General features: G+C 38.6%; 1 protein-coding gene across 8 annotated transcripts in view; it reads right to left on the bottom strand.

Annotated features, from left to right (window-relative positions):
- SYNRG (synergin, gamma) overlaps window positions 1–13210 on the bottom strand; it is an 87995-nt gene that overhangs the window by 41475 nt on the left and 33310 nt on the right. For 7 of the 8 annotated variants that reach the window (XM_010861537.1, XM_010861539.1, XM_010861541.1 and 4 more), the window contains 7 exons: window positions 12885–13118; window positions 11825–11902; window positions 10086–10282; window positions 9234–9482; window positions 7790–7923; window positions 1621–1739; window positions 1423–1485 (listed from right to left, as the gene is read on the bottom strand). In XM_010861537.1, the coding sequence (XP_010859839.1) occupies window positions 1423–1485; window positions 1621–1739; window positions 7790–7923; window positions 9234–9482; window positions 10086–10282; window positions 11825–11902; window positions 12885–13118 (1074 nt within the window). The remainder of the gene's footprint in view (window positions 1–1422; window positions 1486–1620; window positions 1740–7789; window positions 7924–9233; window positions 9483–10085; window positions 10283–11824; window positions 11903–12884; window positions 13119–13210) is intronic. The other variant, XM_010861543.1, reaches the window with a different exon arrangement.

Raw genomic sequence — 13210 nt, 5'->3', positions numbered from 1 at the left:
AAAGTTTCATTCCATGAGTCAGATGGCCTTCAAGGAGGTTTAACTGTCACACAATCATCTTCCTATTTTACTTCAAATTTTTGCAGTCCAATGTATTCTTAACAAGAGTAGAATTAAAATATATTCTCCCAAAATGAACAAAGTTGGCATCGCTACATGGAGAGGCTTAAAGGTAAGACTGGAATGAGAGCATGACCACAGCAACGACTGTCTGGGGTTCTGTCAGGAAGGCACTGAGAAAGCAGGGCCCGGGTGTACTGCTTACACTGTGGGGGCACCACAGCGTTTCCCAGGAATAACACAGGTATCACCCAGCCGCTAACACCAGAGCACAGAAAGAACCGTGATATTAACCCACGCTCTTTACTCCAAACTTGCCTTGGCCCATGAGTTGATGACAGCAACACCAGGAGTAAATGCCAAACCAACAAACCTAAGGTGCCTCCGGGGTTTATCTTTGTACTCCTAGTACCTAATACAAGCACTGAGCCATTACATTCTACACTATGACTAGGAAACCCAAGGAAACAGTTCTAGAACCTAAGAGCTGTAAAATATTGAGTATTTCTAGAGATATTTAAGCAGAATACTTTCTGTTGATAGTTTAAATTTCACACGTATGCCTTATCCCTCCTGTAACTTCCCTTCACCTCCCTGAACCCACCCCATTACTTGGAGAGAAGGTTGGAACAAATGACTGTGGAAAGATGTCCCAACTTTGAGTGCCCAATACAAAAAGGTAGAATGTGGTACTGTCCACAGGAAGAACTCCTCAGTAGAGAACACGAATTTCACAGCATGCATTGGTTAAGTTTTAAAGGACGTCATTTGACCTATGGATTATCTAAATCCTACACATGAGGTTTCTAGCAGGATTTTGCCACAAATAAAACTTTTGGTCTTTACATATATGGCTCTCAAATTATCACTCTAAATTCCCTTCCACTCTATTTAAGTCCTTCTATTAGAGATGGGAACCACATAGGCACACAAACCCCTCTCAGTCTTCTCATTAAATTACAGCTAATTTTGAAAATCTTGAGGCATATGGACTGGTTGCTGCTGCCTTTTGCACAGTCCACAGATGGCCGCACTGCCAAGAGCTCCAAGTCTTACTGAGCGTTAAAATAACTGAAAGTGGCCACAGGAACCTAAGGTGACTTGAAGGCTTCTGGTGAAAGGGAATGCACTGTCTTCAAAGGAAATTGCATCAATTTGGGGTCTGCCCTAATTTTTAGAAAATAATTTCCAATAACTGAACCACATTTCACTTCCTTGTAATTTCCAGAGCCACAAAACAAAACAAAAACACAGCCACAACAGTAAAATATAAAAGAACGTTTGGGATGTTAGTGAAAGAATCATAAAAATCTTGTATTAAACAATGAAATAATTCATCCATTTAAGGAATCAAAAACTCACCCAAAGATTTATTCTCTGCTGTCTGTTCGAGTTCTCTGAAAGCACTATATTTATCACCAGGCTCTATGATGAAAAGACAGAAGCTCAATTAAGGTTAGGAACCTTGAGATCACAACTCAAGGACATTTACCATAAAAGGTCACCACTAAAAACTAAGATTTACATTCACAGGTTCATGAATTTATGAACTGCTTTTACCTCCAAACGGAACAGTATTTTCAGAGGGCTTGTCAGCTGCAATTCCTTTAAACACAGCATATTTATCCATTGAAGCTGATGCTTTAGTTCCAGGAAGAGGCATCAACAAAGAAGGGGCACTAAAAGGGAAAAAGAAATATTTCTTAATGACTAGAACACTGTCTCCCTACCATGTCATCAAGGAAGAACTTAGAATTAAAATGGCACACAGATACCTAGTAAAAACTCGTGGCTCCCTGCTTTAAAGAAACTATGTGTACACCACATGTGACCAAAGACATTTTTTTTTCCTTGAAAAAAATAGACTGAAACAACATTCAAGCAGTAATTCTTTCCTTGATTATGTGAAGAGGGGTCAGATCCATGCTGACCATCTAAATCATCTTTTAAGCCCTGGAGTGGGATTTTCTGGTGGTCCAGTGATTAAGAATCCGCCTGCCCATGCAGGGGACACGGGTTCCATACATGCCACAGGGCAGCAAAGCTTGTGTGCCGCAACTACTGAGCCCACACTTTAGAGCCTGAGTGCCGCAACTCCTGAAGCCCGCACTCCTAGAGCCTGTTCTCTGCACAGAGAGAAGCCACCGCGGTGAGAAGCCCGTGCGCTGCGACCAAGGGTCACCTCTGCTCTCCGCTACTACAGAAAGCCCATGTGCAGCAAGGAAGACCCAGCATAGCCCAAAAATAAATTAATTAATTAAAGAAAAAGACCCACTGGAATGGCATTAGAAATAATTATTACAGAACAACGACCACCTGCAATTTTATATTTAAATCTGTGAAAGTGATAAACACATAAATCTGTGAAAGTGAACTGCTCCAAGTACGTAAACCCAGTATTTTAAATTATGTTAAGCTTCATGTAAATTATTCTCTCAAATGGGTTCAGAATGCAGAGGCGGAATAGTTAAGATAAAAATCTATTTCTGCAATGCTGTTCAACCAAGATGCAAACTGTCCCTCTTGATCATACTACACTGCTTACTGGCAGGAGTTCCCACCTATGATAAGCAGCAGTAAGAGTTAATACATTCAATCTGTATTATTACAAGGATCACATCAAGAAGTTCCAGAAGCTATCTTTGCAGCAAAACAACAATCACTTCAAAATTAGATAAAGATACTTTTGCCTGTGGACACATTTCCCTGCTGAATGGAAAAACAGTGTAATGAGTAGTATCTGTGTGGGTAATTCTTGGATGGCTTAAACACAAACTACAAAAGCTTTGCCTTTTTTTTTTTTTCTTATCAGACCCTGGCAGCTCCCTGGAAGAACCACCTTTACATATGAATGACTACATTCCACTACTAGTTTGTGGCATTCAATACCACCATACATGCAAGTTATATAAATGGATTTCTATTGAGTTCTTTGCCCTGGAGCAAAAATCTTTCCATAGTCATTTAAATCTTCTTATCAGTGGCCTACAAGCAAGGTAAAAACCCAGCTCGTACACATGCGTGCTAATGGGCACCCACAATGCTGGAGGAGTTAGTGCTTCCAAATACTATCATTTCACTCCACTACCAGGCACCTTCTACACATTTGATCTGGCCAAACAGGTCACTGTTTATACAGAATAGGTGGGTTTTTAACAGTTCCATAAGTAATTAAATGACAACTCATTGAACAGAATGCTGCACAGGAATAAAGGTAATCAATGTCTCAGGAAAAAAACCACAGAGTTGAGTGATTTTTCATGATTTGCGAGTGTTAGCTCTGGGCTTTTAAAGTCTATTGTAAAATCTACTAAATGTGATATTTATTTGAATATCATTAATTTAAAAATTATTTTCAGAAGTGGGAAAAAATAGAGGCTCTTCAGGGTAAGGAAGCAAAAAAAAGCTATGACTCAGATTGTAATTTTACACATATTAAAAAGACATAATTTCAGTTCTATCCTTGAAGCAATTACTAAATAAAACTGTAATCATTATGAAAGTGTTTATGCCAGTCATGTAACATGTTTCATGTTCCAAACATGGAAATGGTTATTACGATTGTTTAATACTAATGAAAGGCACTCAGTGAGAGAGGCATATCGTTTTAAAATTTAAGAACCTGCATTCTATTGAAAGATGAGACTTAAATAATTTAGTCACCAAAAACTGTTTTCTTCTTTTTCTCTAGTCATCATTTAGGTTTTACAGTTACTCCGTGCGGCTGCGGTAGATGATTTTACCTAGTTGCTCACCCTGCTAAAAAAATCCATTTCAAAAGCAAAACAAGGACTTCCCTGGTGGTCCGGGGGTTAAGAATCTGCCTGCCCCTACCAATGAAGGGGACAGGGGTTCATTCCCTGATCCGGGAGGATCCCACATGCCATCAGGCAACTAAGCCTGTGCACCACAATTATTGACTCCACGCTCCGCAACAAGAGAAGCCACAGCAGTAAGAAGGCTGCACTCCGAACCTAGAGAGTAGACCCCACTCACCACAAACAGAGAAGGTCATGCACAGCAACCAAGACCCAGCACAGCCAAAAATATATAAATTTTAAAAATAAATAAAAATAAAAAAGCAAAAGAAAATAAGCCAACTCAAAACCCCCATGTGCTTTAATCCTTTTGAACTATTCTAGCATCAGCACCCCATGTCTGCTTTGTTTTACTATATGTGGTTCCCCAGTGCCTGGCACACAGCAAGTATTTTCCAAATGGATAAATGAATGATGTTGCTCCCTTCCAGATGCCCTTTCGTGCCAGGTCTCCAGGACTCTGACATCCAGTTCAACACTGAGTCCAACCAATTTCTCAGATAAACCCTTCTCAGTACCTGTCACTCTAAACTGAGAGCATCTCATCATCTCACAACAGGATTACCATGGAAGCTGCATTTATCCCATACACAGTAGCAAGAATCACTTTCACCATGCCACTTATTTCTAAAACGCTTTACAGATTATGTCACAAATCATAAGGCAGTCCATAACCAGTGCCTGCTCTTAATGTCATTTTTCCCCACAAACGATACTCTCCGCTCCAGCCTATTTCTAACACTTTATTTGCCTTTTCATCTTCTCGAACAATGCCTATTTTTTGGTTATAAATGCTGCCCAAAGTGGTCTTACCTAGCCTTAACTATTTATATCATGACTTAACAAATATCCTTTTCAAATAATTCACAATACAGATCATCGTTAAGATAGGGAATTCATTACACATGAACATACACATGACTGAAGGAGCAATTCTAAGAGAGTTTTATTAGACAATATAAATACCCAGATAAAGCTAAGCATCTTTAGAGCAGGAACTGTGCCTTTTGCTTCTGTATTTTATTTCCAGTGACTACCCCAATGTCTGGCGCCCAGCAGATGCTATGTAAATGTGTCTGAATGAATAAACAAACACTGAGTGTGAATTCTTAGACATGAACAAATGTTTTCATGCAAGGAAACCATAGTAGCAGTCAAGCCAGAATTGAAGAAGAAAAACCTGCAAAGTATGGCTATACATGAAAGTAAACTATTTATGTGGAGATAATGCCACACAAAATTGCTAATACCCTATTAAACAGTTCAAGTCAGGCCACCACCTTAAAACTTTCTATGCTCAGATTTCAATTTCATCTGCTGAAGAGTTTTCTCCCAGAGGAATGAATCATCAATTTGATAAATTCAGTTTGTAACCTTCATACTACAATATATTCATCCATCAAACCTTTATGAACTACATATTGTGGGCTAAGTAATATATATAGACACATGAAATCCTATCGTCAGTTACCTACTGCCGAGGGAGGGGGAACAGTCAGGTAAACCAGTCATGGCAGTTAGGGCACAGATATTCACAAGCTGCCAGGGCAGTACAGAAGGAGACGCCCTGAACTCATCTTGGAGGTAGGGACTGATGGAGAAGGGTTAGTAAAACCTTCCTGCATTAAATCAATTTTTGACATGGAACTAGAATTAACTCTAGAGAAAGCTTCAGATAGAAGAAAACGGGATGTAAAAAGCCAGAAGCTTGAGAGAGCATGGTCTGTGTGGCTGGAGATAAGCTGTAGGGAAATGGCAACAGTCGAGAGGGCTGGCAGAAGCCAGATTACACGGGGTCTTTTCCCACACCAAGCAGGAGCGAGGAGGGGGTCAAAAACAACACATTTCTGATTAGGTGACTGGATATGTGATTTAACAAATTTTTATTTAGCTTTAGCAGGAAAATAATGAATCGTTTTATGCAGGTAATTTGAGATGCCTTGGGTATTCAGACATGTTCTAGACAAGAGCAGAACAGATCAATATGTGGGATTTCCCTGGTGGTCCAGTGTCTAGGACTCCAAGTTCCCAATGCAGAGGGCCCGGGTTCAATCCCTGGTCAGGGAACTAGATCCCACAAGTCACGACTGAAGATTCCACGTGTCACAACTAAGATCTGGCAGAACCAAATACATACATATTTTAAAAGAAAAAAAAAGTATATATATATATATATATCAATTTGTGCACAGGAAAAGACCTGAGAAAGAAGGATTATGTGTTTACCACGTTAATAATACGTGTGTGGCTTCAACTCCCAGTACTTTACAGTCACATCCCTCGTATGTCTCTTCTATGTGTCATTTACAAGTGTTTGATGTAGTCTTAAAATTAGGAAAATAATTCTTTCCCTATGCCTATCCCTAAGTTGTTCTTATAGTGTCTGCAGGAAGTGCTAAGAGATAATCAACTGGTTAAAACAGAAAAGATAAGTTGCACAAACAGGAATATAAGAGAAATGGAATATGTATCCTGACAAAAACAAGTTCCCAAAACAACCAAAGAAATTCACACTGCTTACTCAAAGCCTCATATGCTTTACTTGGTGGAAGAAGTATTTATTACTGAATACTTTTAAAAGATGAAGGAGGGATTTCCCTGGTAGTCCAGTGGTTAAGAATCCGCCTGCCAATGCAGAGGACATGGGTTCGATCCCTAGTCAGGAAACTAAGATCCTATATGTCTCTGGGCAACTAAGCCCACGCATCAAAACTACTGAAGTCCATGCGCCCAAGAGCCCGTGCTCCACAACAAGAGAAGCCGCTACAACGAGTCTCAAGCACTGCAACTAGAGCAAGCCTGCATGAAGCAATGAAGACCCAGCACAGCCAAAAATAAGTAAATAAATGTTTTAAAAATAACAGAGGGACTTTCTTGGCCTGTCAGTGGTTAAGACTTTAACCTCCAATGCAGGAGGTGGGGTTCAATCCCTGGTCGGGGAGCCAAGACCCTACATGCCTTGTGGCCAAAAAACCAAGGCATAAAACAGAAGCAACGTTGTAACAGATTGAATGAAGACTTTAAGAATAGTCCATAACAAACAAACAAAAAAAGTCTTAAAAAAAGATGGAAAGGTGTTGACCACATCCTGAATCAGTTACTGTACCTAAAAGTTAAGCTAGTACATAAAACATTAGAAAAACATTTACGCAACTTTATGGTAAAGAATCTGCCTACAAGGCAGGAGACCTGGATTCGATCCCTGGGTCAGAAAGATCCCCTGGAGAAGCAAATGGCTACCCACTCCAGTATTCTTGCCAGGAGAATCCCAAGGACACAGGGGCCTGGCGGGCTACAGTCTACGGGGTCACAAAGAGTCAGACACAACTGAGTGACTAACATTTTCATACAAACGAAAACCTCAAGGCCTAAAAGCCACCGATTTCAACTTAAACATAAGAGAGACATGAATTTTTATATTTCACGTCTATTCGTATTTCATATTTCAATTTGAAATATATATGCATTTCAATTTCTAAATGATTTCTGCACATAGTATACAATAATATATTAGTATATAGTATAAATTAGCAATAATATATAATATACTGCAACATGTTAAAATATGTACCCCTGTCTATAAAGCTTTTCAGCAGTTGAAGACCTGAATCTAATATAAGAATATGAAGTCATCCTTGCCACAAATACACTCAGTTGTAATAAATCAGGTTTAGCACAAGCAGAAAGAAATATTGTCAAGTAGGTGTATACTGGGAGGAATGGTAGAAACTGAAGTTTAAGGTGGACAAAGGGGAAAGAAGTTTGGAGAATAAAAGTATGAATACAGTGGGAATCATCTAGAAATCATGAGAGTAAGGAGTCTTAATTCTCTTTTATTTAGGCTTCTTATTGTGGACTGCCTCGTTCTCAATTATTAAATACTATATTAACAATATGCAACTCTCTTCTACCTGTTTCCATGCTGAGAATTATTTGATTTTGAAGAAGCCGGCAACTCTTGGAAATCACTGAATGAGTCATCAAGTGACCCTGACTTGGAAGCATCTTGAAAATCCTGGAAGTCGTCATCTTCTGGTTTGACCACCTAGGTTTACAGAGGACATTGAAACAGAAAACATCCAATAATAAAAAGCTAAATAACAAATCTTTAACCATCAACCTCAAAGACAACCTTTTAAAATGCTCCCATTTCAGTACAAATACCTAATTTTAGGAGAACACCCTTTAGACATAACATCAGCTCAACCACTTAAGGCAAGAATGCTGCTTAGTACTTGTAAATATTCTTGTAAAAATGGTAAAAGACCGGTTTAACTTAATTTATATAATTTTTAAATAGCTGAATCACATTTAATAGATTGAGAAACTGCCATCTTTATGAAACAGTTTAATCACGTTTGTATATGACAAGTGACACAAACTTGTTTTAATCTATCACATCTATGTATAAACTGTGAACACTCGTAATCCCATGCTCTAGGAAGTGAACGCTGTTAACAGTTCGTCTGTTTTATCGAAAAACAAGCTTGTACTATATTGTTTTGCACTTAAATGAAATCATTCAACATGGACATCTTTTTCATGCAGTACATGTGCATCCACCACATTCATCTGAATAATCCAATAGTTTACCACTGTACAGATAAGCCAAAGCTTATTTAACATTTTTCTTCTGGCTGATAGATATGCAGCTATTCCTAATTTTCACTCTAACAACACTACAACAAATATTCTTGTATATTTTTGCTCATTTGAGTTACTAGCTCTGTGAGATGGACTCCTAAAAGCATGACTGCTGGGTAAGAAGACTCGAATATTTAGAATTTTGATAGCTATTGCCAAATGTGCCTTCCAAAAAGGCTGTACCAAAAAATCCTTTCCCCACATTTTTACTAACACTAAATATGTTTAAAAATTTTTTTTTGCTAAACTGAGAAATGAAAAATAAAAGGAAACATCTTAATCAGGCTCAGCAGCTTTTTCAAAAGAAACAGCTTAAGGATTTAACTAGCTTTATTAAACTTCATGTTTAAAATACATATGATAAAGAACTACACATTTTTAGCCAAAATTCAAGTATCTGAAGGTTTCAGAAATTCTTTTGCTTTTTAAATAATGAAAAATTCAATGTTGCATTGTTTTGCTGCTGCTGCTGCTAAGTCGCTTCAGTTGTGTCCGACTCTGTGCGACCCCATAGACGGCAGCCCACCAGGCTCCGCCATCCCTGGGATTCTCCAGGCAAGAACACTGGAGTGGGGTGCCATTTAACACTGCTTAATTTCCACTGCCAGTGTCCATCATAATCCAGCAATCTTTACTACATTTCTTGGAAAAAACACTTGCTCGGATTCACTTTCAGAGATAATTTGGAATACACACAGCCTCTTCATCTACCTGATTTGCAGGGTAAGTTGACATGAAGCCGCTGGAAGCCTGGGCTGCAGCTCCCCCGACTGGCCCAACAAGGTTAATGCCCATGACTGGCTGCCCGAGGGTGAGGGGCATGGAGCCTGCAGGGCCTGAGGGCATCCCTGTGGGCTGACTCACAGCAGCTGGCAAAGTCACAGGAAAGCCACTTAAGGTTGGAACAGGAGCCGCTGGAAACTGATTCAAAGCATCGGGACTCATGGCAGGAACACCCCTCTACACAGAACACGAGGAAAACAGGGACATTTTAGGAAACTGCAAACCACATACGGCCCGCATCTGACACAGAGACCTAAATGTAAAATCTGCAGCCCTGGGGTTTTCTGACTCTCCCAGGACGCAGGAATTTGACATCAGAAAGTAAGTTATAAGGTTAATGTAAATCTAATATGTAGCAAAGAAACGGCCAACACACACTCAATATGACATTTTCACTCTGACAAGTTTGGTTAATTCACTGTAATCAAATCCTTTACAATGATTTTGTAATATGAGAAAAACTGCTACCAGACTGAGTACACTTTATATCTAAGGAATTTTAGACAAGGACTTCAAAGGACAGAGAAACTTCATCTATTACTAACTTTCAAGCTCAAAAGGATTACAGTTAGGTCAGAGAATGTTAATATAGTAAAGCCTTTAAATAAAAGAGTATTGTGCTAGCACGCATATCATATAAACAGTACATTCTGAAGAACTCTATCCTGAAAATAACCTAAATTTTAATGTTCAAAGAGTTCTATAAGTTGTAGGAAAAAGGATTCATATTCTCCCAGTTTATATTGAAAATATACACCTAACCTTCTAAAGAATGTCTACCTGTGTTGCTGCTATCATGGCGAGAACGGCATAAAGTTCTTCTTTAGTCAGTTTTCCAGGTGTGGTTCGATTGGCCAAGGCCCATATCTGTCCAAGAGTTTCCCTGGGAAGCCCAGATGACATCAGGATGGGATAAAGTTTAGCAGTGTCTATTCCAGTTGGAGTCATTGTGGTTTCTAAAATTTTCTTATAGGCATCTATTACAGGAAAGACCAGATAACAAATGTAAACATATTACAAATGATTCACCTTTTTTGTTGTCATTGATGCTTATAAATGAATAATCCTAAGTCAAACTGCTTTTACAGAACTGAAGCCACATCAAGGGTTTGAGTTGCTACAAAGATATTCAAGTGGAAATGTCCAGCAGACAATTAGGGTCTGGAGCTTAGAAGAGAGGCTGGAGCTTGGTTCTACAGATGAAGATTTTGGGTTAGAAGTAAGAGGGAGTCTTCTCACCAGGAGACAGTACAGCAGTAAGACAGAGGTGGTGTAAGCAGATGCTCTGGATTTTAAAAAAGAAGTTGTAAAGTAATGATGGTGGAACTAATCTGCAAATATTAATAGCAGTGGGAAGCACAAATTATACCCATATCACCTCTGTCTTGTCCCAGTGAAGCAGAGGCTATTAGAGAAAACATCACTGGGTAAGGTGTTTGGGAACAGAGCCTTCAGAGGAAGACACAGTTACAGCTGAAGTGAGAGAGGAGAATAAGTGTTTGAAAAAAAGGAAGGGTTCACTGGGGAGTCTTTCACAATAAAATGGACTTTCTAAAGGACAAAGTGGGAAAAGCTGTTAGGGATAGGGTTGCTGAATAAAATACAGGATGCCAATATTGCATGGGGTATACTTATTCTAAATAATTTTTTGCTGTTCATATAAAATTCAAATTTAACTGGATGTTCTGTATGTGGATTTGCTGAATCTGGTGACCCTAGTTAGAGGAGTTGATGGATGAAAGCAGGTTTAAGGTAGAGAAAAATGTTTAAAAAGAAATTTTACATCTAGCATTACATATGGATTAAAGGTTAGTAGGCGTGCCATACGAACATATGTTTTTTAAGTTTGTATTTATTTATTTGGCTGTGCTGGGTCTTCACTCCTGCATGCGGGCTTCTCATTGAGGTGGCTTCTTTTGCTGCGGAGCATGGGATCTAGGGCACACGGGCTTCAGCAGTTGTGGCTCATGGGCTTAGCTGCTCTGTGGCATGTGGGATCCGCCCAGACCAGGGATGGAACCCATGTCCCCTGCATTGGCAGGCGATTCTTAACTACTGGACCACCAGGGAAGTCCAAGAACACATATTTTGGCTAGGAAATTACGTGTGTGTTTAAAAGCTTCAGTTGCTAAGTCGTTTCCGATTTTTGCGACCTCGTGGACTGCAGCACGCCAGGATTCCCTGTTCTTCACTATCTCTCAGAGTTTGCCCTAATTCATGTCCACTGAGTTGGTGATGCTATATTTTGATAGTGTCTTTTAAAATAGTAAATTTAAGACAACCTTTTAGAAATAAAAGTTATATGATGGTCATTAAAACATTACAGCAAAACATTTTTCCTTCATTTATATAGTTATTTCATATGTGAACTGTATTTAATTTTCTGTACTCTTTCAGAAAAAATAAAGTTATAATTTCTTCTGCATATTCTGTAGCCACAAGAGTAAACATTTACAACTATACTACAACATCTGAAGTAAAGTATCCAGATAGGAATCTTGGGCAAAAAAGCTTTTTACCTGGAACCAAACTCTCATTGTAAATCCAAGGAGGCATTCTGGGCTGAACAGGATCCTGTGAGGGAAATACCCCCACACCTAGGAGATAAAGAACACCATCTAATGCATGTAATGGTCCGTGCAACAGAAGTGGAAATCACACTGAGTCATGGCTTTTTATAAGAAGCATGCTGGCTGGAGACACTAAAAAAAAGTCACCAATTCAACTAAAATTTGGTTTCTAACCAACTCTTGTACATTAACACTGTCCTAAGGCATAAACTAAAAACACAGTTTATGTTTTTATAAAAACATAAAACAAACAAAAGAAAACAAAAAAACCCTAAGATGTATCAAATCAATACTCTGGATCATATGAAGCTTGTACCATTCACATATATTACAAATTACAGGCAAAAACATGACAGGCAATGGTTTAAAAATTACGTGTACAAAAAAAAAAAAATTGTCCAAGCTTCACTTGCAGCTTTTAATAATGTTTCTTTGCAAAGTTTTATGTTTTAAAATCTTGAATATGACACTGCTGCCTCAGATGTATAGCATTGTTATTTACATTTTTTTGTTTTCACTTTGTCCTGTAAAACAGCCTCCAAGAGTTTGCCTCCTGGGTTGTCCACATTCATCTCTGCAAGCTGAGTTTACAAAAATGTGGATCTTCAGGCAGCAGTGTGTATGGTTTATTTCCAAGAAGCAACACATATTCTCATTGGTGACTTTTTCAGTTAAATTTTAACTTTTCAACCTTAAGGAAGAACAGAAAGTTTAAGAGGGGGAAAAGTTTTTATAAAATAGAAGAAGAAATTTTAAATCAGGAATGATTCTGATTAAAAAAACTGGTTATCAAAAAAAATTTTTTTAAAGGAGTAACAGTGTATTGAAAGAATTCAGAGCAAAATCGTAGGGGTTAATTACAGAAAAGAATGCATTACAAATTATTTTAAGCAAAAAATATCAATTAGCAAAATCAAGCAGCATTCATTTTAAGATTAACGCTTAAGGTGTTAGCACTGGAGCGACATTTGGTTACATGAACTTTTTGCTGAAAATTTCATGAGCTCACCACTCTCTTCAATGCACAGGTTTTGGTCTGAAGTCTTTGCTGCCTCTGCAGTAGTGGTACCACTTACACGTCCATCTACAGCACCCCCATTACTGGCCATTAAACTGGGATGGTTCTTACTGGAACCTGGGCCTAGGGCCTTGTGCCCAACTTCAGAGGTATTAAATTTAATTTGTTCCTGCCCAGATGTACTTAAATCACAAGATACTAGGAGCTTCTCCTCCAAGGAAGAGCCTAAACAAACAGCATGAAGGATTATTTGTATAGTATTGCAAGCTTCTAATTTTTCAACCATCCATTTCCACCCCCAGATTCTAAAGGGAAGG

The sequence above is a fragment of the Bison bison genome, unplaced genomic scaffold (assembly GCF_000754665.1).
Source record: "Bison bison bison isolate TAMUID 2011002044 unplaced genomic scaffold, Bison_UMD1.0 scf7180017864472, whole genome shotgun sequence".
NCBI lineage: Eukaryota > Metazoa > Chordata > Mammalia > Artiodactyla > Bovidae > Bison > Bison bison.
This window is presented reverse-complemented; position numbering and strand designations above follow the sequence as displayed.